The sequence below is a fragment of the Adiantum capillus-veneris genome, chromosome 26, assembly GCF_014529385.1.
Source record: "Adiantum capillus-veneris isolate H3 chromosome 26, ASM1452938v2, whole genome shotgun sequence".
Taxonomy (NCBI): Eukaryota; Viridiplantae; Streptophyta; class Polypodiopsida; order Polypodiales; family Pteridaceae; genus Adiantum; species Adiantum capillus-veneris.
The window spans coordinates 5,333,271-5,359,792 of NC_140956.1; the positions used below are offsets into that span (position 1 = coordinate 5,333,271).

The 26,522-nt window shown below is 40.8% G+C and overlaps 1 protein-coding gene across 1 annotated transcript; it reads left to right on the top strand.

Annotated features, from left to right (window-relative positions):
• Window positions 1–23,398: 23,398 nt before the first annotated feature.
• LOC147422929 (uncharacterized) lies at window positions 23,399–26,010 on the top strand. Its single transcript, XM_086501954.1, has one exon. The coding sequence runs from the start codon at window positions 23,664–23,666 to the stop codon at window positions 25,779–25,781; it is 2,118 nt and encodes a 705-aa protein (XP_086358080.1). The 5' UTR covers window positions 23,399–23,663; the 3' UTR covers window positions 25,782–26,010.
• Window positions 26,011–26,522: the final 512 nt, after the last annotated feature.

Consider the following 26,522-nt stretch of genomic DNA (forward strand, 5'->3'; position numbering starts at 1 on the left):
GCATAGCATCGTAAAGACACAAACTTGGTGTAATAATCCTCCAATGAAAGCCCTAGCTGGCGTAGATCAAAGAATTCATTCATCTTAATAGCCTGATGTGTAGGAGGGAGATATCATTCTTTCATTGCCTGCTTCACTTTCTCCCAAGATGGACTACTGGTGGGATTATCTCTGCAGTGTTGCTTCCACCAAAGTTTGGCATCTTTGCTTCAAACGAAACATGCCTAACATTGCTTGGTTTTCTTGAGCAGTTCTTGCAGCTTTGAAATAGTTGTCCATAGCATCTAACCATGCTTTGGCATCTTGCTCTAAATTGGGTCCTTCTCCCTTGAAGAGGGAGTTGTACTTGCTTTAGAAGTATTTTTTTCTCTTGAGTAGGAGTGTAAAGGCTATTTACACAAGTACTACCTTGGGATTGAATTAGTGGAAAAAAAATTATCTCATACTAAAAAAAACAAATTGTACACTAGATGAAGACAATTGCCAAAACATTAAAAAAATTGCTTATAGCATACCCATAAGAACCATAGTATGTACAAGAGCTAATACAATCCATGAAGATCCTACTATGTACAAGGGTGACGATAGGCCTATACTAGAATCTTGTGGACTATGGGTGGATCAGATATAGGATCAAAATATACAACATCTTTTGGTCCACTAAAACTGGGGCCTACACCTATGGGTCTAAGTCTACTTGGGTAGATTACTTTAGAAACCTGATCAAACATCCACTGATTCTGTGATACTTAGGCACCATCTACTAAAAGGATTTCCTTTGGATTCTTTGTTCCAATGAAAAAGTATACTTCAATCACTTGAAGATCTTCAACTCATTTGAGTCTCTTCATATTTAGTGCTAAACCTTTTAACTCTCCCACATCAAAATGAAGAAATTTCCACCAGATCTTGACCACCTGATCCTTCGAGTGGGATGTGACAATCTCTGATCTAGCCTTTTCATCATGCTTTTTTGCATTGAATAGCATTGAGATAGGAAAGCCATCATGAACCCAATGTTGAGACCATCAATTTGCGACAGACCTGATGGAAATCTTCTTGCAAAGATGGGGACAATTTTCTCTTTCTCTTTCTCTTTCTCATTTCAATTACACACATTTTTTTAATCTCTTTTGTCAAAACCCAATTTTTATAATATCTTAATCCTTTCCCTAGGTCCAAGACCTTAATAAACACATGCTCTGATACCAAGTGAGAGGTCCCCAACCCGACGACACCAAAGACAAGATGGGTCTTTGATAGGACTCTAGGCCTATTAAAAGTCAGAGTCTCTAAGTGAGAAGGGTCCAGAGAATAGACTTTTATTATTGACAATTGCTTGGATCTATAGCCCTAGAAGAAGACCTACTTCTGTCTCACAGTGGAAAAGGGACAACATCTTAAAAGTCCAAAACTCTTTTGGCCCTATAACGTCCACAAACTGGGCTAAGGTATCCTCAACCCACACTTTCCCTCCCTAACAGATGTGAGGGCACAATCGCTGGTGGAATCCTCTTCACAGTGAAGAAGTTTTCTAAACGTTTTTAGTGCACGGAGATGGATAGTTACATGACTAATCAAGTCCACCCGTCCTTGATTGACAACCTTAGTCAATCCCCACTTACCACCCCAACTCACATATAATCGATTAGGTTCCCAACCTGTTGACATCAAAGTCAATATGGGGTCCTTGAAAAGTCTCTAGGCCTATTAAAAGTTAGAGTCTCTAAGTGAGAAGGGTCCAAAGAGTAGACCTTTACCATTGAAAATGGCTTGGGTCTACAGCCCTAGAAGAAGACCTAGTTCTATCTCATAGCATAAATGAGACAACATCTAAAAAGTCCAAAACTCTTTTGGCCCTATAACTTCCACAAATTGGGCTAAGGTATCCTCAACCAACACTTTTTTTCCCCTAACAGATGTGAGGGCACATCCATTGGTGGACTCCCCTTCCAAGTGAAGAAGTTTTCTAAACGTTTTTACTGTGCGGGATGGATAGTTACCTGACTAATCAGGTCCACCTGTCCTTGATTGACAACCTTAGTTGATCTCCACTTACCACCCCACACTCACACATAATTCCTTGTTTTCTAATTACTACCACACTCTTTTAGCATTTAAAATAATAGTCCTTTTAGTTTCTAAACACAGTGATTCCTTTAAACAAGTATTGAAAATCAGCATACAAAAAGTCATTTAGCAAACAGACATCTTTAAACTTAAGACAAGATACAATCACTTATGATACTTCTTAACAACCCTGATCCGTACCCACTTGTCTCAAACACATCTAAGGGTGAAAAACAACACCCATTTCTTATTCATAATCCGGGTGGAAACCCATCACCCAAAGTTTGGGGTGCCCATATGCCAAACCAGTTGCCCATGCAATCGGGTGGCTCCCCTAGGATAAGAAACGGTATCCTAATTTATGTAGAAGCATCAAGACATGACGAAGTAGAGACTAATCGTTCATGGGGGTAACCGACTTATCCGTGGCTAAAAATCCATCATTATTCATCAATATATATACCAAGGAGTTGGAGGTGTCTTGAGACAAACTATTTTAAGGATGATCAATCATATCTTTCCTAAATCAACCAGCCTTAACCCAAACAATTCTTTCCTATTTTACAAACAAGTGAACGTTGGTTTCTTGGAAGATGCCTTTTGTTTTCCAGTCAAATTCATCTTTTCTAAATCCTTACCCACTCTTTTACGTATGTAATGTTAATACTTAAAAAAGAACTTGAATTATTCAACTTAAAATTATAATGAAGACCCATCTAAGATTGGTTGGGCATTTGTTGCAGTGTTGGGGCCTGAATGCTTTCATCTATAGGCCTACTACTAGGCCTGACCCATGGTCGTATGATGCTCTAGCTCTCTTGGGAACATTGACCTCCTCATCAGACCTCTTTTTATTAGGTAAATCATCAAAATCCTGATTCTTACCATTCTAAAACATATTTCCATGACTTAGCACAATTGCTTAGGTCATGGGAGAAAATTACCCCAAAGAATTAGCATAATTAGCAAGCTTGATTTTCAAAGTAGCCAAGTATTTAGAGAGAATATCTGGACTTTGCCAAGCTGGATTTAGTAGCAGATGGTGCCTTCTTGAGCTTGGGGACTGCTTGAGATTCAAGCAGCTGCCAGTTTCAGCCTGTGAGAGTTTGTGAGTGTCAAAAAAAGCTATAAATAGGACATGCTACCTCAAAATTCAGTCAAACTTGGAGTCTTGGCCAAAAATCTCCCATGCAAGAGAGATACTTCACAAAAATCACTAATAGAGTAAAACTCTAGGTAATTAAGCAAGATAATTAATGCTAATCTTAGGTAATTAGTAATTTATATTAATTTAGATATAAATTTTCTAGTTAATCTATTAATTAAAAAATATTAGACCAACCTCTACTATTATTTACTCTCTTATATATTATTAAACTATTGGTTACTTAATCTTAATTAAGATTAATAATTTACTTAATTATTACTCTTTATTAGGATTAAAATTAATTAAGTTTGACCTTAATTAATAAAAAATATATTAAACATGCTTAGTTAACTCTAAGATAATTATCAAAGCTTGATTACACTATTGTAAATCTAGGAAAATTTAATCATAATTTTTTTGTTAATTTTTGTAATTAATTAGATAGAAATTATCTATTTTTAATTATAAAACTAATAGAAAACTTAGTAATCTAACTTAATAAATCATAAGATAATTATCAAATTAAGGAAGCATTCTTAGCAAACCAAGATAATTATCTCATTAGCAAAAAAATAGTTTACCTATTTAATTAAGCTATAGATTAAAGAGAAAAATTAGTTAATTAGCTTAGATAATTAGAAGATAATTATTAGAGTTAGTAAACATCATTAGTAAGTCAAGATAGTTAGCTCATGACCAAAAAATTAGTTTAGATATTTACTTAAGCTAAAATTATTTGATTTTACTTTCAAATTAAAGAGAAAAGTTAGTTAAATAGCTTAGATAATTATAAAGTAATTATCAAAGTTAAAAAATATTACTAGCAAGCCAAGAAAATTATACCATAATTAGGTAATTAATTTGACTAATTATAATAGATTAAATTTTTTTTTAAAGTTAAAATTTAATTAAGATAATTAGAAACTCCATTAAAAGTTACTAGGAAAATTATTGGAAGTAAAAATCATTGATAGAAAGCTGAGAAAATTAAATCTATAGGAGATATTGAGTTTAGTAAGTTTCAAGCCAAAAATTAAAAAAAAATCAAGCTTAATAAAGAAGAAAAAAATAAAAAAGGGTGTAAAAAGAGCTCCAAAATGTGACAATCCAAAGGCTTAGAGCAACCCCAAGGGCTGCACGAGCAAGTGCAGGAGCAGACAATGAGGCAATACAAGCCTTGGAGGCCCAGGTTGTAGGACTTGAGAGGGAATTACGGCTAGAACAACATCAAAGATTGCACATGGTAGAAGGTTCCCTAGCTGCTGAAGAGAGGCTAATGGCTCATCAACAAGACCTACAAAAAGAAAAAGAACAGCTCCAACTCCAACGAAAGCATCTGCAAGAGCTGTTAGTTGATAAAAGTAGAGGAGGCCACAACAAGGGATAGCCTTGCACAACAATAATTATCGCAGTTCCAACAAGGAAAAGAAGAGACAAGAACACAACAGATAGAGCAAGGGCTTGAAAATTTGGGCATCAACGCACAAAGTGAGCCCATGGAGATCCCCAAAGGTGCAGAAGACCTACAACACCTTGAAGAACAGTTACACTCACAAGGAGAAGGAGAACGGCCATTGATGGCAGAAGAAGAGGAACGCCTCCAAACCTTAATTGAACTATCCATAGTGGAGGACCAAAAGGTAGCCTTGGAATGGGAAAGGAGAATGATTCACTTCGTTTGAGTCCAAGGCCTCTGACTACAAATGTACTTAGGGAAGAGTGTATGCAGGCATCCCTCCCCAACCCTCTTCAAAATATGAAGTTATGTCAATAAAGAAGAGAGTGGAATCAAAAGCAACAAAGCCAGTATACGAAGGGGATCTCAAGGACCCAGAGGCTACGAAGAAGATAGTGGATTCCGAACCAAAATGGAGAAAAGGGTGGCTCCTCAAGTACCCAAGATTTTTGCAATGCTTGGTGGCAACCCCAAAGAACATAAAGGATCCACTTTTATTTTGCCCGGTACCTCACGTACGCACTTAGGGAAACCATTCTAGGCTACTGAAGAACACCCAACGTAGCTCAATTACCCATCAATGCCACCACCTAAGGAAGGAGAGAGAATAGGTGTTCCTTATATGGTGAAAACCCTAAAGGACACCATTAAGACTGTCACTGGATCTCCGAACTAAATGTGCGTGCTGATTCAAAAGATATGCAAGACCCTCCTAGCCTACCTTGAAGTGTTCGCCCCATCAAAAGCAACCGATTCCACATTACTATCGACAAGCGACACTGTAACCAGGATGACATATGACTTATCAAAGCAATCATCCCCGGAGGAGGTTCTACACTTGTTTTGCCAAAGGCTAATGTTCGTGCTAAGCTATCATATGTAAGCCGTTGAGGAAGCCTTCTACACTAGCTTCTTCACTTATGACAGCAGGATCCTCGACCCTACAGTCACCTTGGGCAACGTAAGATATGAGTCATACTTAAAGTTGTTGAAGCCTCAAGGGTTCCATTGACACCAAAGCCCCAAAGTCTACTACAACAATTGGACACGAGTTCCAAACAGCCGAAGACCCATCATGCCAGGGACGCCATGGACGTGGAGGGGGGGAGTGTTAACCCATTGAACACGAGAAAAGCCCAATTTTGTATTATTTACTTTGTCAAACTCAATATAATTACTTTTCGAGACTCGATTGAGTTTCCAGATTGTGATATACTAAATATGCGGATTAGCTGAACACATGGGAGAACCTAGGAGATGTCTGAGCAGTTAGAATCTCCAAGGCTGAGGTATAAAAGCCAATTTTTGTAACCCTAATTAGAACTTTTGAATTGATCAACTTTTGAGCTCAACTAAGTGTGCTGTGAGAGAGTGAGTGAACTTCTTCTACTCTGCAGGAGCGCTATGAATGCTACATCGCAAAGGCGTTTTACCACTGAGTGAGCAATGGCAAGCGCTACACGGTTTGGATCTCTTCACAAAGAGCTCTTGTATGAGCTTTGAGGTGAGTTTTCTCTCTAAATGTCCATCCGATTAGAGATTGCTATATGTCATTGCATTCACGGCGAGTAGAACTACACATTCGGTCTAAACACGTCTAGAATCAGTGACCTATAATTTTTGGTATGTCTTCATATGCGATTTCTGCACCAAGTGTTTAAAAGTAGTGATTTGGGTTAAAGGCTTTAGGGTAGTGTCCTTTAGGTGTGTAGAGGTCACCCCTTGAGTTTCACGACAATTCGATAACGTTAGGTCTTGTTTCAGAGAGCGTAGCCATCATAGATACGATAACTTGCACGCATACATAGTGTGCTTTGAGTTGCTTTTCCTTGTTAGTGATTGTCATTAGAAGGTCAAGTAGGTAATTGACACACATCTATTTGTTTCCATGCACCTATGGGTCAAGCTCCATCCTTGGTTGACATCTTGTTTGTTGGCCTAGTTCTCACTTTGCTAGCAATTGCGAGCAACGAATCTGCCTGACAACAGATTTGCATGTGTTGAGGGGTAGAGAAATTGTTTTCATATTGTGTTGAGAGCCAACATGTCTGCATGTGTGTGTGTGTGTGTGTGTGTGTGTGTGCACATGCACGCGTGTGTTCATTGATGGATAGACACATGAATCTATTTGCATCGTTGTGGAGCGACTATGCATAGCACTTAAGGCAAGGGGAATCAAAATTGGTGCAATTGTAGTACCTGCATGCCATTGTGTACCTCCTAGATAAAGAACTAAGCTTGGGTAGCCGATGAGCGATTGCAAGCATAGAGAAGAATTGTCACTATCGTTGCCAAGGTATGCATGTTTTGTACTTCGTAAGTGGTGGTTTTCTTATATTGTAGGGTTGCCACACCTTTGATTGTTGTAGTGGTATCAAAGCCTAGTTTAGGCTCCTAGTTTATGTTAGTCAACATATGGAGATGTGGCTAAGCTTGTGATTGAAAATATTCATCGCAGTCGAGTGTCAAAGCCAAGTAAGACCTTATTTATTAAGATTTTGTTTTTGCGTTTCTTCTTGAATCTTCTCATCCTAGGTGCATATTTTATTGCCCTTGATGAAATGTGTTGTTAGAGCCCAATATTTTGTTCCTGTCTAGATAATTGCACCAATAAAATAGTGGGGAATTTAATGCAATAGTATGAATTCCAAAGAAGAACATGCCTTAACATGAATATAATAAGAATAGTACACAAGAAGTCTAACGATTGCTTGTGTGAGAGAGATTCATGAAGAGGTTAATAAGTGAAACATGAGGGAAAATAAACTCACACACACACAAACACAGAGGACTGTAGATGCTCAACATCGCGTACAGGACAACAAATAATTTTAGTCTAGTAATCATGACATATGGACCAACCAATAGTTGTAGAGTAGGAGCTAAAAGAGAAAGCAATAAACAACCCACCATATAGATTTCAATCATCTCTAATAATAGCTACTGAGAATTCCTCATACATGTAAGACTAGTAGTTGTGGTGCCCTCAAGCTCTCTACGGTTTTTTGTTTCTCTGTTATGGCTTCCTCATAGTGGGTGAGAGAGAGGGAGAGAGAACATGAGAGCACATGTATGTGCACCTCTTAGAATGGAATGCTACTTATGGATATTTGAAAGATGTTTATGGAATTGGTTTTATTGATGGCACATTGAGGATTGATATGATCACATGGTATGCTAGTGTTGTTAGCAAATCACTAAGTGGCTAGGTGCAAGATGCATTGGTGATGGCTTTAAGCATATATGTAATCCAAGAAGCGTAGTGACCCTACAATATACACAGAAAAACATGCGTACAAGCAACATAACCAAATGTGCATACCTTTGATGATGGGCTCACAAGATGCAAGGGAGACTAAAAAGTGAGTGGACATGCGTATCTCTGCAATTAGAGTGCAATGCATGTGTGCAAAGGTAGAGATGAGAGATACAGAATAGCGAAGAGTAGCACAAGCACATGGTACAATCTCTCCCCATGTAGAAGTTACCTTCTTCTTTCTGTACATATTTATTTATAGATAAAGGGTCCAGCTTAAAGTAGATACAATCCACTTTGGGTGAAATAGGAATATAACAAAGACTCTATTTACAATCATTAGATAGTTGCTCTAATGATAATTGATACAAGCCATGTGCATAAACACTTGAAGCCATAACAAATGCGTCCTACAACTAACCACTCACTAATTTGCTAATAACAAACCAATACTATGTCATCATAATAATCATATCAATTCTCAATGCATCATTGATAAGATCAAATTCAAATAAACATATAAAAATATCTAAATATTCATCTCCATTATTGTTCTTGTGTTTAGAGAGTCGTACAAGAACTGCATGAATAGGGCATGCAGATATAGGGATGAGCAAATAAGACTAAGTGTGACTCCCCATCATTTACCCAAGTGTCAGAAGAGTCACCCTAAAAGTGTGAAATGGGGGCATTTCTACAACAAAATAGGTAAAGTGGGCATGCAAGTAATTAAACTACAATCTCTTTCTTCCACAAGCTTCAACAGAACACCGGGTTCATCTGAGACTGTTTATGTGGCAAGGAGACTCTTCAAAGAAGCCAAGGCATGCATATACAACTCACAAATCTCTTATACAGCCTTGATGCATCTCTCTAATATTTTTGTAAGAGTACTTAGTAGATAGTCTATTGCAACACAACATAAGAAGAGGGTATAAATGAATTCAAAAACACTGCTTTGTTATGGTTGAATATTCACCTTTTGAGAAAAAGGCTAGGGATATAGAAATCTGTGGCAAATTTGAGCTCCTAATTACTCGAATAGTGAAGTACTTAACAATAAAGAATTCCCTTTTAGGGGGAACGACTTCAAAAAATTTGACTCTCCACGTTGAGGTCCTTGTATACATTAAATTTCTTGTGCGCTAAGAGAGCTCTATTTGCAAAGTTAGTGGATTACAAATGTCACCTATTAATTAAGTATAGATCGATTCAATTTCAGGGCTGGCATGTTTGAGCCGATCATGCTTAAGGGGAAAAAGGTGGTTCATTGAAATGCTCCTGCCTTGTTGAGTTGAAGGGTAGTTTGATCATTAAAAAATTGACCAAAAATATTAACTGAGAGTTTGTTCAGCAATAGAAACACATGCATTTGCCAAGAGAGAGAGACTAAAAGAAAGGCCCACCATCCTATCTTTTTGAGTCTTTGGATTTCAAGTCTCCATAGGCCTACCCACAACTCAAAGTTCCCATGTATCTTGTTTTCTTGGTATGTTGATATGTACTCCCCACTCTTCTGTTCGATAGTGAGTCACCATGTATCTCGGACTGTGGTAGTGATGGCTTTGTCCGTGGAGTAACCTCTTGTAATTTTTACTTCTTTCTAATCTAATTTTTTGAACTTATGGTAATCAATGAAGTGTCCATTTCTTCAAGATCTGGTGCTCTCTTAGGAATTTAAAGCTAGCATATTTACGTTTGAAACATTTCCATAGACCATACAAGATTTGTTGATGGTAGACTCGACTATAAGAATGACTTAGATCGAAAAGAAAGCTTACAACCGCCCTGTTGAAACTAGAGTTGCTTTTTGCTAGGTGTCCTACTTTTTTGGCTTCCTAAAAGAACCTTAGTGTTGTGTTGGGTTAGGGAGACTTTCATTGTTTTCAGTGCATGAAGGAGACTTACCTTTCGTTTCACATCCTTACATGTCTTTACTTTTCTTGCATTCTATTGTTTTAGAATGCTAAAGTAAAGCTTCACCTTGCATAATTTTAGTAAATTTTACATACACACACACACACATATGTGTTTTTTTTTTTTGCATTCTATTGTTTTAGAATGCTAAAGTGAAACTTCACCTTGCATGATTCTAATAAATTTATACATACACACACATATATTAATTAGTTCTTTTTATTTCACCTTTCATTTCACAACTTCACATGGCTTTACATTTCTTGCATTTTATAGCTTGATTCCAGTCAGTGTTCACGTTCGAGAAAGTTTCTTTTACTAAGCGGCTCTACTGATCGAGTTTCCTCCTCAGAAAGAAGAAAACCATAAATACTAGTAGAAATTTTGAGATTTACAGAATTTTTGGACGACTTTCTCACATATTTCGTCGATTTTTCTTCCGTTTACCATGGTTTGCAGCTAGCTAGTCTCGATTTTCAATCGGCTCAAGACTAAGCTGAGGCAATCTGTAATGGAAATGGCCTATGAACTTTGAGTGTAGCGGATTTAGGAAATTAGATGAAGCACTTATGTGAGATTAATTTGTGAGCATAGCGGGTGAACTTAATTGATGGTAGCAACATAAACATGGTACTTAGTTAACTTGGCATGAACAATACTCTTGCAAGAGAGAGAGAGAGAGAGAGAGAGAGAGAGAGAGAGAGAGTTTAGAGAACGTGACAACGGTTGAGGACCGGATTCATACGGAGCCGCTCCCCTTTCCAATAGACATTTGTATTATAGTTTCTCCCATCAAGAGAGACTTGGTACAATACAATCTTTGTGTTCCTTGTGACCTAGGTGATGCAATGAAGATGGAAAGCTTCATGCATCACAAACATAACATAAACTTTGTAGAAAGCATTAACTATCCCAAGGCCTCAAACACCTTCGAAGCTGGAGAGAGCTAGAGGGAAATGAGGATAGAGAAGAGGAAGAAGAAACATTGCATAGAAGAAAGAAATAGTTCCTCACTTATCATTACTCTTCTTGCTAGCATACATAATAGCATAGTAATGAAGATGGAGAAGATGGTAAGCTTAAGCATTGAAGCATGGCTCTTGGTTGGATTTGCATTCCATAGCCAAGAGTGTTGGTGTAGGCTCTCACTTCTCACAAGCTTGGAGAAGAAGGTGGAGTTCCTCAACTTTCACCAAGTGAGAATCCCCTGCAAATGAGTGTGTGTGTGGAGTATATCCCCGTAGCCAATCACATGTAGCATGCAGTCAAGTACATGGGTAGTCTTTTGACAAGTGTCCTCCTTACCCCTTGGAGAGAGAGAGCTTGAAAATATCTAGATATTTGTTGGATGGAAGTAGAAGCTCATTGGACCCCTCTTTAGCCCAAACCAATAGCATTCAAGCACACCATGTGGTTAAGCTTAGTGAGAGCTGACATGTGTCCCTTGTGCCCTTTTAGAATAGGGGTGCCCCTTGGGTGAGTGGCAGGCCCGGGGCGGTCACTTTGAAAAGACCCCTATATCACGTGCGTTTAAGAGGTAATTAATAATACCCCAATATACATACTATACTTACACTGTGAGCCTATTTAAAAAACCCCCACCCCCCTCTGTATGTATACATTTTTATACATTTTGGTCTTTTAATAATCCTCTCCGGTTAACTCACGTGATATCATACACATTCTAAAAAGTGACCGCCTCGGGGTGGTAGGTTAGATCAATGATTCCCCTAACTTGGGACTTTTATGCATAGGAAGCTTCTCAAACAACTTCCTCATTAAGTGTGTAGGGTCTCTTTTTTACTCAAGCATCTTACCCCCCATGCATAGGAAACTTCTCAAGCAACTTCCTCATTAAGTGTGTAGGGTCTCTTTTTGACTCAAACATCTTACCCCCATGCATAGGAATATTCTCAAGCAACTTCCTCATTAAATGTGTAGGGTCTCTTTTTGACTCAGGCATCTACCCCCCCCATGCATAGGAAGCTTCTCAAGCAACTTCCTCATTAAGTATGACAAGTACTTCAAGTACCTTAGTCATCAAGCATGACAAGCACCTTAGGTGGAGTTTCCACCTCAAGCTCAACCCTAGCTTGCCTAAGGTCAAAGGCAAGTTTAGGTCGGGTTCCCACCTCAAGCACAGCCCTAGCTTGCTTAAGGTCAATGACAAGTTTAGGTCGGGTTCCCACCTCAAGCTCAGCCCTAGCTTGCTTAAGGTCAAAGGACTTTTAACACTAACCATTGGAGTTCTTTAATGAAGCTAACCCTAAGGTCTTTTAAGCTCCATTAGTTAACCTTGCTCTTTGACAGACCATCTCTCATTTGGGCCCCTTTACCGTTGGCCCCGTGTTGAGATAGATCCGTAAGCATATGTCTATATTCTAACCCTTGTTCTCGTTTATTACCCCACATTAAATGATCAGTTTAATATGAGAAAATCATTTGGGTTGGTTAGATATTAGATATTTAATGACATGACCTCTCTCTGGAAATCATAGTCATCCTCGACTATGAGGTAAACGTGATAAAGTCATAGTCATTAGTCAATTTGTCTTAGCGGGTAGAGAATCCCTTTTTACCCTACGCCATCATTCCAAGATGGATGACTAATCCATTTGGTGCTTGGGAGCTATAGCTGCCGCAAGCCTGTCCGCTCTTTAGTCCATTTCACCCTCCCAAGTAGAGTGACAAATTCTACATGGTGTTTGAGAGACGTCGTCATCCCAAACATGATTCTTAGTAGTATGCATACTACTTAAATTTGTGCACAATAAAGAGAGAATCAGTTTTATAAGACAAAAACATTTTTAATTTAAAATGCATTTTAATATGCTTACTGTAGTGCAACATTCTAAGCATTGACAAGGTTCATATTATCCTTAAGCTAGATTCCTTGCATCCATTTAGCATCTTTAAAAGGATAATTCTTTAACTTAATAAGATATCGTCAGATAATCTTACCGTTTCTTAATACCTTGTTTTCATGTCTTAAGAAGAACGCAGATTGAAGTACTTCTTTTGGATCTTCGATTTTTGGAGGGTCTGCAACAATTATTGCTTCTTTTGATGGCGCTCCTTTGTAAGGCTTAAGTAAGCTCTCATGGAAAACATGGTGCATGAGCCAATGGTTCGGTAACTTTAATTGATAAGCCATCTCATTGATTAGCTTAAGAATTTAAAAAAGACCATAATATCTTTTTGCTAGTTGAGCATCATATTCTTGGTGGTCCATAGGACTCTTGCCCATAGTATGCCTGAGATGAGCCTTGAGAAACTTTAGCAAGACCCAATCATTTTCCTTGAAGTAGATTCTCCTTTCAAGGAAATTCATGTTGGAAGCCATGCGGTTAAACCATGGTGCACCAACGATAACATTCTCATGTTTGAGAGGGGAGATGAAGAAATCCTTTTTGTCCACATAGCTTTGGACATGAAGCCTTAATTTTCCAATGAAAGAAGTAACTGAGACGTCTTGTCCCTTGATAGGTCCATTGGCTTTCAATGCATCTCCTATCTTGTGGGCTTGTATGCCTAGCTTAGTGGTCAACTCCGTGGACATGAAGTCGTGAGTTGAACTAGGGTCAAACAAATTAAAGGCATCATGCTCTTGCATCTTTCCCCAAGCATAGGAAAGGAGAAATCCTTGGCAATGAGCATCCTCTTTTGGAGATTCAAACATAGAGACTCTAGGAGTCTCATTACGGACAATTCTCTTGGGGCAAGGACGATAACCATGGCCTTGCTCCCCACACTTAAAACATTTGTGGTCCTTACTAAAAGCTTCTAGCTCTTTAGGAGAGAGTTTATATTTACCTTTGTAAACTCCCTTCTCCTTGGATCGATTGTTGTTGTTGTTGGAATAGCTTTGGTAAGAATTTTGGGCATTGGTTTTCCTCTTGTCTTTATTTTCCATGGGCTTGACATTCCGTCTAGCCCCTTGTTGGAAATTGATGCGCGAAGCAACCATGGTGTGGTGGATTATTTCAGTGATAGAACCACGCCGTTGAGAGTTGACATACTCGGCCATCTCTTTGGGTAATCCCACACAGAATTGTTGCTTTTGCTCGGCAAAGTCTATCTTTTGAAAGATAGTAGCCTTGAGATGTAAATCCCAAAACTTGTCCACATATTTGTCGATAGACTCACGAGAGAGAAGCTTTAAGCTTTGCCATTTGGTAAGCATTTTGTCCTTTGCATCACTTGCAAGGAATTGCTTCATGATGGAAACTCATAGAGTTTTCCATGTCTTTGGGGCTTCGCCGTTGCCACGAAGGCTAGCCCACCATTGACGAGCCGATTTTTGCAAGTGCATAGCTACATGGCATAGCTTGGAGGACTCCGTGAAGCCCTCATCTCCAAAGGCCCATCAAATTGTTGGATGAAGGCCAATACTTTGTCAGTAGCACCAAAGGTGCCATCTTAGGTGAGAAAAGAGATACTCTTTTCTCCCTCTTTGAGCTTCTTGAGCTTTTGTGACCTTCGCTATGCAGGGTAAGATTTGTGATGTCCTCCCCTCTTGTATTCTCTAGGAGAATAGCCATAGCTTTCATCGGTAGAGGAGGAAGGTGAAGAAGAAGGAGAAGAGGGTGACCTCTTTCTTGACCTTTTTCCTCTCTTCCTTTTTGAAGTGACGAGGAGAAGGACTATGGGTTAAATGTTTCCTCTTGGGAGGAGTTGGCGATCGTTTAGTCCGCCCTCTTTGTGGAGCCACATCTTCGGAGGAATTTAGGGATTCATTACTTTCTTGATCTTAAGATTCCTCCTCTCGTATGGGAGAGAGTCTTCTTTTGGGGGTCTCATCAAGAGGCCTCCTAAGCTCTCTCTCCTCTTGGAGAGGAAAGGAAATCCCATAAACACGAAGTTGTTGAGTAACTTCGGCTTGCAAAGCGGGGTTGCCCATAGCTTGTTGCAACCTAGTGACAAGATAATTAACAAACATGGGGACATGATCATTAGCACCTTCATGTGCAAAATTGAAATTATCAATGTTCATTCTACTCTCTTGGTTATTGTCAGCCATGTTAATTAAACTCATGTGTTTACTTAGTGTATGCTTTGGCAATTCAAAACCTTAGTTGCTACTCCTCTTAGCCTTTGAAAATAGGCACTTAAGTATCTACACCCACGGCTCGAATTGGTTAATTATAGAGAGTAGTGGAGTGAGTCTAACATAGCAAAGTTGCCGAGGGATAGCTCCTTTCGGACTTCTTATGGCTTAATAATGGTAAAGCCGTAGGCAAGTCTAAAAGACTCCATTATTAAGACCAAAGCTCCCGAGGTGTGCACCATATTCCACATAGTGGGCTCAACAAAACTGATAATAGATCCCAGTCCCACTTACCCTAATATAATCAACAAAATCAACCATTAATAGGCTACTTAAGGACCTCCGAGTCTTCTTAAGCAAGAACAGAGAAACCAAATGGTCTAATACCAATGTAATGGAAATTGCCTATGAACTTTGAGAGTAGCGGAATTAGGAAATTAGATGAAGCACTTATGTGAGATTACTTTGTGAGCATAGCGGGTGAACTTAATTGATGGTAGCAAAATAAACATGGTACTTAGTTAACTTGGCATGAACAATACTTTTGCAAGAGAGAGAGAGTTTAGAGAACGTGACAACAGTTGAGAACCGGATTCATACAGAGCCGGTCCCCCCTCCAATAGGCATTTGTATTATAGTTTCTCCCATCAAGAGAGACTTGGTACAATACAATCTTTGTGTTCCTTGTGACCTAGGTGATGCAATGAAGATGGAAAGCTTCATGCAACACAAACATAACATAAACTCTAAAGAAAGAATTAACTATCCCAAGCCTCAGTCCCAAGGCCTCAAACATCTTTGAAGGTGGAGAGAGCTAGCGGGGAATGAGGATAGGGAAGAGGAAGAAGAAACATTGCATAGGAGAAAGAAATAGTTCCTCACTTATCATTACTCTTCTTGCTAGCATACATAATAGCATAGTAATGAAGATGGAGAAGATGGTAAGCTTAAGCATTGAAGCCTGGCACTTGGTTGGATTTGCATTCCATAGCCAAGAGTGTTGGTGTAGGCTCTCACTTCTCACAAGCTTGGAGAAGGAGGTGGAGTTCCTCAACTTTCACCAAGTGAGAATCCCCTGCAAATGAGTGTGTGTGTGTGGAGTATATCCTAGGGCCCTAGCCAATCACATGCAGCATGTAGTCAAGTACATGGGTAGTCTTTTGACAAGTGTCCTCCTTACCCCTTAGAGAGAGAGAGAGCTTGAAAATATCTAGATATTTGTTGGATGGAAGTAGAAGCTCATTGGACCCCTCTTTAGCCCAACCAATAGCATTCAAGCACACCATGTGGTTAAGCTTAATGAGAGTCTGACATGTATCCCATGTGCCCTTTTAGAAAAGGTGTGCCCCTCGGGTGAGTGGAATGTTAGGTCAAAGATTTCCCTAACTTTGGGACTTTTATGCATAGAAAGCTTCTCAAGCAACTTCCTCGTTAAGTGTATAGGGTCTTTTTTTTACTCCATCATCTTACCCCCCATGCATAGGAAGCTTCTCAAGCAACTTCCTCATTAAGTGTGTAGAGTCTCTTTTTGACTCAAATATCTTACCCCCCATGCATAGGAAGCTTCTCAGTGTGTAGGGTCTCTTTTTGACTCAAATATCTTACCCCCCATGCATAGGAAGCTTCTCAAGCAACTTCCTCATTAAGTGTGTAGAGTCTCTTTTTGACTCAAATATCTTACCCCCCATGCATAGGAAGCTTCTCAGTGTGTAGGGTCTCTTTTTGACTCAAGCATCTTACCCCCCCATAGGAAGCTTCTCAAGCAACTTCCTCATTAAGTATGACAAGTACTTCAAGTACCTTAGTCATCAAGCATGACAAGCACCTTAGGTGGAGTTTCCACCTCAAGGTCAGCCCTAGGTTACCTAAGGTCAAAGGCAAGTTTAGGTCAGGTTCCCACCTCAAGCACAACCCTAGCTTGCTTAAGGTCAAAGACAAGTTTAGGTCGGGTTCCCACCTCAAGCTCAACCCTAGCTTGCTTAAGGTCAAATGACTTTTAATACTAACCATTGGAGGTCTTTAATGAAGCTAACCCTAACATATTTTAAGCTCCATTAGTTAACCTTGCTCTTTGACATACCATCTCTCATTTGGGCCCCTTTACCATTGGCCCCGTGTTGAGATAGATCCATAAGAACATGTCTATATTCTAACCCTTGTTCTCGTTTATTACCCTTGTTCTAACATCAGCAGGATCGCCAGCATCATGTAGACTCAACTTCATACCTGTTTCCATGGGAGTGGCAATAGGTTTGCAATCCTCAAGTCCAAACTTACATAGCAATGTCTCTATGTAACTTTTCTTACACAAGGCAATACCACCATCACACTGCTTAAACTGTATGCCCAAGTAATGATGCAACAACCCCAAATCTTTCATCTTGAAAGTAGCATTCAAATCAGCCTTAAATTCAGCAATATGTCTCTCATTTGGTCCAGTGATCAACAAATCATCGACGTAAAGAACCACAATGAGAAGTACATCACCCTCACGCTTTACATACAATGTGCTTTCTGTTGGACTGTTACGAAAGCCTCGTTTGACCAAATGAGTGTCAGCTTTCTCATACCAAGCACGAGGAGGTTGCTTCAACCCATACAAAGCCTTGTTACATCTACACACTTTGTCCTCTTGTCCTTTTATGACAGAACTGCGAGGCTGCGTTACATAAACTTCGTCAAATATGTCACCATTCAAGAAAGCAGTAACAATGTCTGATTGATGTACATCCCAACCAAAAAGAGTTGCCAATGCACATAGAAAACGCACAGTAGTCATACGACAAGTGGGAGAAAAAGTCTCTTCATAATCTATGCCTTTTTGCTGTGCATAACCCTTTGCAACAAGTTGAGCCTTATGGAAATCGATCTCACCATCCGGCGTGCGTTTCAACTTGTAAACCCACTTCGTACCAATGGCCTTTTTGCCAGGAGGCAAATCACATAAAGTCCATGTGTCATTTTCTATAAGTGCAACATATTCTGATTGCATGGCAGCCATCCAATTTTCTGAATTCTGTGCACAATTTGATACCGAAGATGCATGGCAAGAGCCTGAACGAGTACAACTAGACAAAGGTGCATCCAATTTACTGTCATGCAAAGTGTGCACTAGACATTTTGGCATACCTCTAGCCTGCTCATTTTCAGCCCTTTCCTCATCAAGTACATCATGTACATCTGCATCAGTATTAGGCTGATCTGTAACATTTTCAGAAACCCCCATAGGATGTACATTTGCCTCATTGGAAATTACATTCGTATTTCCACCAGTGAAAAGAGGAAACAAAGTGTCATAAATGTCCTCTGAGCTTACATTATTGTCTCTAGTACATGACAGCAAGGGTTGAAGAGAATCTTCCACAAACACTACATCCCGTGAAACCAGAATACACTTTGTTTGCGGATGATATAACCTGTAACCATTGCTTTCAGCACTATAACCAACAAAAATACATTTGACAGCCTTATCATCCAATTTTCTGCGTTGTGTTTGTGGCATCAAAGGATATGCCAAACAGCCAAAAACACGCATGTGCTCAATAAATGCTTTTTATGATACCATGCTTCATATGGAGTAATAGACTGCAAAGCTTTCGTAGGAAACCTGTTAAGTACATAAGTGGCACACATGATGGCCTCAAGCCAAAAAGAATGCGGCAAAGCTTGACTTTTGACCATACATCGTGCCATTTCCGTAAGTGACCTGTTTTTCCTCTCAGCAACACCAGTTTGATGAGGTGCATATGTTGGAATTAGGGTTGCAGAGAAACACACACAGCTTGGAGAAGACGAAGGAAGCTCAAGGCACACAATAGAGAGTGTGTAACTTAGTGTGCAATTGAAAGATTGATAGCCCTAGAGTGATGGGCGTATATACAATGCTCTGGGGAAAAAACCTCCTAAAGAGGGAAAAAATGCCCCAGCGGTCCTAGTGTGTTCACACACATCACTACCACATGTATATGGTAACAAATCCCCCTTGGAGTGATGCGGTGAACGAGAGCTGGCACATGAGTAAAGGAAAGTGCCATGCCCTAAGGACATGATCAATCCACAAAGGGGAGTAAGCCCAAAGCTTTGCGGAAAGCTTCAAGCTTCTCACGAGACAATGCCTTTGTGAAAAGATCTGCAAGGTTGTCCTGTGTTGGCACATAAGCCAAGCTCATCTCTCCTGCTGAGAGCCTCTCCCTGACATAGTGGTAATGCACCTCAATGTGCTTTGTGCGAGCATGAAAAACTGGGTTCCTCGCAACTGCCAATGCGCTCTGACTGTCAGTGTAGATAGTGTTGGCAGTGTCCTGTCCAACACCCAAGTCAGCCATGAGGCGTCTGAGCCATACACACTCAACCGTAGCTGTGAAGACTGCCCTGTACTCAGCCTCACAACTCGAAGTGGCCACAGTAGGTTGCTTCTTGCTCAACCATGATATACATGAACTGCCAAGCATGAAACAAAAACCACTTGTGGACACTCGCGTGTCAAAACAACCAGCCCAATCTGAGTCCGAAAAAGCATGTAAGTCTGGCGGCAATGATCCCCCCTTGGGATAAAACAAGCCAAGATGTAAAGTGCCACTAAGGTAGCGGAAAATCCTCTTGACAGCCTGCCAATGCTTAGACCCTGGGCTATGCATAAATCTGCCGACCTGCGAGATTGCAAACTGAATATCTGGCCTCGTGTTGCATACATAAATGAGGCAGCCAACAGCAGTTTGGTAAAGAGTGACATCAACAGGATCGCCAGCATCATGTAGACTCAACTTCAAACCTGTTTCCATGGGAGTGGCAATAGGTTTGCAATCCTCAAGTCCAAACTTACATAGCAATGTCTCTATGTAACTTTTCTGACACAAGGCAATACCACCATCACACTGCTTAAACTGTATACCCAAGTAATGATGCAACAGCCCCAAATCTTTCATCTTGAAAGTAGCATTCAAATCAGCCTTAAATTCAGCAATATGTCTCTCATTTGGTCCAGTGATCAGCAAATCATCAACATAAAGAACCACAATGAGAAGTACATCACCCTCACTCTTTACATACAATGTGCTTTCTGTTGGATTGTTACGAAAGCCTTGTTTGACTAAATGAGTGTCAGCTTTCTCATACCAAGCACGAGGAGATTGCTTCAACCCATACAGAGCCTTGTTACATTTGCACACTTTGTCCTCTTGTCCTTTTATGACAAAACCGCGAGGCTGCGTTACATAAACTTCCTCAAATATGTCACCATTCAAGAAAGCAGTAACAATGTCTGATTGATGTATATCCCAACCAAAATGAGTTGCCAATGCACATAGAAAACGCACAGTAGTCATATGACAAGTGGGAGCAAAAGTCTCTTCATAATCAATGCCTTTTTGCTGTGCATAACCCTTTGCAACAAGTCGAGCCTTATGGCGATTGATCTCACCATCCGGCTTGCGTTTCAACTTGTAAACCCACTTCGTACCAATGGCCTTTTTGCCAGGAGGCAAATCACATAAAGTCCATGTGTCATTTTCTATAAGTGCATTATATTCTGATTGCATGGCCGCCATCCAATTTTCTGAATTTTGTGCTTCATCAAAGGACAGAGACTCCTCAACATCATGTAAGCTAGACACAGCCAAAGCATAACAATCTGATGCATAAGATGCATGGCGAGAGCCTGAACGAGTACAACTAGACAAAGGTGCATCCAATTTACTGTCACGCAAAGTGTGCACCAGCCATTTTGGCATACCTCTAGCCTGCTCATTTTCAGCCCTTTCCTCATCAAGTACATCATGTACACCTGCATCAGTAATAGGCTGATCTAAAACATTTTGAGAAACCCCCATAGGCTGTACATTTGCCTCATTGGAACTTACATTCGTATTTCCACCACTGAAAAGAGGCAACAAAGTGTCATAAATGTCCTGTGAGCTTACATTACTGTCTCTAGTACATGACAGCAAGGGCTGAACAGAATCTTCCACAAACACTACATCCCGAGAAACCAGAATAAGTTTTGTTTGCGGATGATACAACCTATAACCTTTGCTTTTAGCACTATAACCAACAAAAATACATTTGACAGCCTTATCATCTAATTTTCTGCGCTGCACTTGTGTCACCAAAGCATATGCCAAACAGCCAAAAACACGCATGTGCTCAATAGAAGGCTTTCTATCATGCCATGCTTCATATGGAGTAATAGACTGCAAAGCTTTCGTAGGACACCTGTTAAGTACATAAGTGGCACACATGATGGCCTCAAGCCAAAAAGAATGCGGCAAAGCTTGACTTTTGACCATACATCGTGCCATTTCCGTAAGTGACCTGTTTTTCCTCTCAGCAACACCATTTTGCTGAGGTGTATAAGGCAATGTACATTGGTGTTTTATCCCACGACTGGCCAGAAATGCATTAAATTCATGAGACATATACTCCCCCGCTCGATCGGAACGGAGGGTGCCCATAGTACATTTCGAGACATTTTTCAGCCATAGCCAGAAATTGTTTGAAGCACATAAAAACTTCAGACTTCGCTTTAAGCGGGAATACCCATGCATGCCTGGAGTAATCATCAATGAAAGTCACGAAGTACAGGTAATTGCCCAAGGACGGAGTTTGCATGGACCCACAAACATCACTATGCACAAGCTGCAACCTGCATGTGGCCCGAACTGACCCATCCTTTGGAAACTTAGAACATTGCATCTTACCCAAAATACAGCCTTCACAAACATGTTTGACAGGTGCTTCAAGAGGCGGCAAAGAAGCAACCATATCAGATTTCTGCAAACGCAGCAAACTTGTAAAATTCAGATGACCAAAACGTGCATGCCAAAGTTTTGCATCTGAAATAGCCCTTGAATCTGCAACAGCATTTGCAAAATTTTGTCCACACTTGTCTTACAAAGTGAGCTTATACAGCCCACGACACAAAAGGCCAGATGCAACAATTTCATCACCAAAACTGAGATCATGAACTGTACATCTGTCATCCACAAATTTGACTACAAGTCCAAGTCTAGCAAGTGCGGATACAGACAAGAGATTCTTGTTGATCCCAGGTACATAAAGTGCATCAACAAGTGTGAAGGAACTGCCATTTGCAGCAGTAAGCACAATCTTTCCAACTCCCTGAACCGGATAAGAGGCATTGTTGGCACAAGTGACAGAATCCCCATGAGGGACAGACTCGAGAGAGGTAAACAATTCACAATGTGAGGTAATGTGCTTTGTAGCACCATTGTCAAAATACCACACATGTGAATCTGCAGCAACTGACAAGCATGCATCATGGACAACAGGATCGTAAGTGCACTCTACGCTAAAAGCCCATTCTGCATCAATATCAACATCACAGTCTCCTTTCACAGAAGACTCAACAATGGTTGTATTTGTAGTGGAATCAACATTTGCAATGGGACCACCCTCTTTCTTCTTAGCCTCTTTGGCCTTCAACTTAGGACACGACTTGATCAAGTGATCATTAGCTTTACAATAATGGCAACGCATCTTCTTTTTGCCCTTATCACCAAAATTGCCAGACGAAGTGCTGCCAGCAGAAGCATTAGGAAGAGAAGTTTTGTCACTCGCAGCAGAACCATAAGAAGTGGCTGCATTGCTGTTACCACCCTTTCTTCGAGAAGCAATAAAAGCCTGTTCAATTGCACGTTGTCTAGTCGCATCCTTGCAGGATGAAACAACACTTATGTATTGCATGACTGTGAGGAGCGGAGGCAATGAGAAATGTGAGAGTGTGCCGCCATGCTCTCTAAATCTGCCCTTTGGTGTTGCTTGGGTAGGCCCAAAAAGAGCTATTGATGTGAATAATTTTAGGACTTTAAAGTTGGAACTTGGTATTAGGCTATCTAAGTTTTCTGTTAGATTAGTCGACCATGTCTGACATGAGCATGAGGTAGCTTTCCACAATTTTTCACCGGCTTCGTACTCGAACTATGCCTAAAAAGGCATAGTCACAAAACTATGCCAGCCCATTGCCGGTGAGCGCTAGCTTTCTCTCTCTTGCTTGCGTCTTGCTCTTCCTCTCTTTACCTGCTGCCAGCATTGGACGCTTTGAGCCCCTGTCAGAAATTGTCGATGCTTAGCGTGACCATGCCCTTATTCGTAAGTTGGTAACTCTTTTCCACTGCACGCAGTCCACTTCACCGCAGTGTTCGGGAAAAATCATTTTCACAAACATACGAAAATCCTTCCAAGACAAATCTGAACCGGAAATTTTACACTACTAGCCAATATTTTTGCAAAATTACACTATTTTTCATGTATTTTAAGCGGGATTTTCTCCTTCTTGCCCTCCCCTCAACCGGCTACTTTGATTTTGCAACCGGTTCAAGGCTAAGCTGAGGCACACTTTTCCCGAACACTGCTTCACCATGTTCACGGTTCACACTCGTGCACAAGACGATGATGGCCCACTGATGGGCGCGAGTCCGCGACAGAAATCTCCCTCCCGTTTCATAAGTGTATGCTATAAATATAAAATATTATATAAGCTTTCACTCTTTGAGCTCCGCTACTGTCAAAGGCTTGTCTCGACTCTCATGTTGCAGAGAGAGAGAGAGAGAGAGAGAGAGAGAGAGAGAGCCCACGCCGCCCAGCTGAGTACATACAGCGCCCTCTGTAGGTTTTCTTCAATTCTTCACATTTTTTTCCCATTCCTGTTGTCCTTCCCCACAGGGAGACGACGAAAAGACCGTATTTTTATTTGGGTGTGTGACAGAGAGCGTGCCTGCGGCTCTCTGTGAATGCTTGCAAGCAATAATCAGGAATGAGCTCAAGAGGACCTCGATGTGCCAAGCACCCATCTCACCTCCTTGTAGGAGTGTGCGCATTCTGCCTCAGAGAACGACTTGCAGGTCCTGCAGATGCAGAGCGTGCATCCGAGGCCACATATACGCACATCAGCAGGAAGAAGAAGCAGTCCCCTGGGCGGCGGCTTGCTGCGCATGGCCAACAGAAGCAGCCGACAGAAAGAGGAGGCTGTGATCAGCCTCCGTCTGACATTTCTGTCGAACAAGTTGTCAAAGAAGGCTTGCAGGATGATTCCAATTTCCATGTTGCTTTATCAAATTCACATGAGGTCATTGACAAGGGCGTGGTGAAGTCTGTGGTTGCGGAGACCCTTGCACATGCCTCAGCAGACGAGTTGAATAAGGTCTCTGTCAACAAAACTTCCCATAAGGGCTCTACCACTGTGGTTTGTGGGTCTCTAAGCGCACAATCCCTGAAGCCCATTCAAACCAGAGGTTTTGATAGCACTTGTGGTATCCACCCCCTTATTAGCTTTAACGCAGTTCGCAAGGAACATGCACCAAGCATGGAGACACCACCACAAAGGCGTAGCTTCTCACTGGCGAAGAAGCCTTATATTACTCCTGTAAAGGGGAACCAGCTGTCCCCTGTTGATATCAAAATGCCCATTCTGGAGAATGGCCAGCACATAGTGACAGAGACCAAGATCAACATACATGTACAGACACATGCTTCTGCTGCGTGCAGTTCCCCTCTTGTTCGTGCAGGTGAGCAGGCAAAACTAGTACCTTCAATTAGCCAAGTGCACAATGGAGCTTCACTTGACAGCGAGAGAAATAGTTTGAATACTGTTCTTGGTAACACGAGTCGTCTTTCCTTTCGAGAGCCAACCAATGAGAATGTGAAGGATGAGGAAATGCCACTATCTGATGCATCTCCCATCTCGAATCATAAGAAAAAGACTCTTTCATCTTTGTTCAGCTTGGACGATTCCGAGTTTCCAGCCTTGCAAGCGAAGGCAGAGGAATCTAAAAGCAGATTAAGCAATAAAGGAGATGCCATGCTCAATGGTTCCAGCACTGCCCCTGTTCAGAACATCTTGCATGGGAAGCCTAATCAAAGAAGATGTAGGCATGGTTCATTTTCAGAGAGGGTGGAGTCGAGTACATACCTTTTTCCTGTTCCAGAGACTGCTAACAGCAAGACTCGATCATGGTTGTCAGCACTGTTCCGAAGGCAAAAGAAGAAATCCCATTCAAAACCGGTTGCAACTTTAGCAAGTTACAGCGAGCACAACAATGGGTTGGAGGCTGCAAGGCAATCATGGGAAGCACCAAGGCCATCATCTTGGGAACAGTTTAGATTCTCTTCTTTTGAGGGACCAAGGTCATCATGGGAGCCTGCTCGTCCTTCTTGGGAGGGTGTCATGCGGACTTCTGACGGTGAGTCTGTATTCAGCAGGTTTGATTTTCTGACTGAAAGCCTCAGCAACGGATTGGGAGTAGAGTCCAAGTCTTTTGTACTAAAAGAACCTCAACTTGATAATAAAGGCAGGCCATATGCTTCTGCCAAGGCCTCACTAATGCAGAGAGACGTGTCTACGCAAACGACACCCCCAAGGAAATCTGATGCAACAGAGATCTTTATGCAGAAAAGACTCCAGCAAAATGACAATTATCGTGGCCAGCATTACATAAGGGCGGCTGCCTGGAGTAAAGTCTGGACCAAGACATTTTCTAATTCAAAGTGGGCTTTCAAGCATAAACAATTCAGAGAGAGGCGGCCCAAGGAGATGACAGATGCTATGGTACCTATAGATGAAGTGCATGATCAAGGTACTATGACATCAGGAAGGTCTTCTTTTCATGAGGGAATGAACATAGCAAGCAACCAGTATCCGAAACTTACCTGCATCGATAAGATTGAGGACTATGAAGCATGCGATACATTTTACAGCCCATTGCAGCAGAGCAAGGATGCCATGCCAAGGCTAGCTCCTAAAGGTGATGCATGCATTCAAAAGGATGAGCAGGTTTATAATTTCAGGGGTTCAAACTGTGCCCTTGAGAATGGGCTGCTTAAGTTTTACCTCACTCCTGTCAGGGGCCATGCAAAAAGCAAGCAAGGGACTTAGGGGCTATTATGACCTAAGCATGTTAGTACCCGTGTATTATTATACTAGCACCAAATGTATGAGCTATTCTGTTCGGCTTGTGCTTTCAAACCAGGTCAACCAAAAGCTTTTGATATTCTTGAAACAAAAGGTGACGGGCTTCATTGTGCTGCCTTAGTAGATGTTCACCTATATTTGATTATGGGCTCTGTTCCTTGATACAGATCAATTAAGCTGGATTTTTTCTGTTGCCCTTGTTATCACACGGTTGCCATTTGTCATTACACATTTGATGTAGTTTTGGCAGCTGTCTGTACTGTACCTCTTGTTTTATGCAGTTTATTAGAGCAAAAGTCATTTGCCATTTAGTCACAAGGACGAAGTTTGTGAAAGTGTTGAAAGACTGCAATGGTGTTTTTTAGTGATTTTTCATAAGGTTGTTTTGTTATACAATTGAAGGCCTGGAACAACATATGAAAAATCCATCAGGCAACAGGAACCTGTAAAGCAGAGAAGAAACCAGAAGAATTTGGATTGCCTATGTGGATGTTGATGCTCTGTAATAAAAATGGCATCTCCCTGTTTTGTTTGTGGCATTATTCATTGCTGAACGAGTATGACTAAGTCAGGTATGCTTCATACGTAATTTTCCTAGATTTGTGAGCTAGAACTGCATATGCAACACAAGGGACCTCTTTTTGCACAAAAGTAGCATGCACTTCCTTCAGGTACTAAATTTATCCCCAAAAGCCTTTTGCTTGC

Bases quoted from the DNA above. Each gene is read 5' to 3' on its own strand.
- LOC147422929 (XM_086501954.1), top strand. From the start codon at position 23,664: ATGAGCTCAAGAGGACCTCGATGTGCCAAGCACCCATCTCACCTCCTT.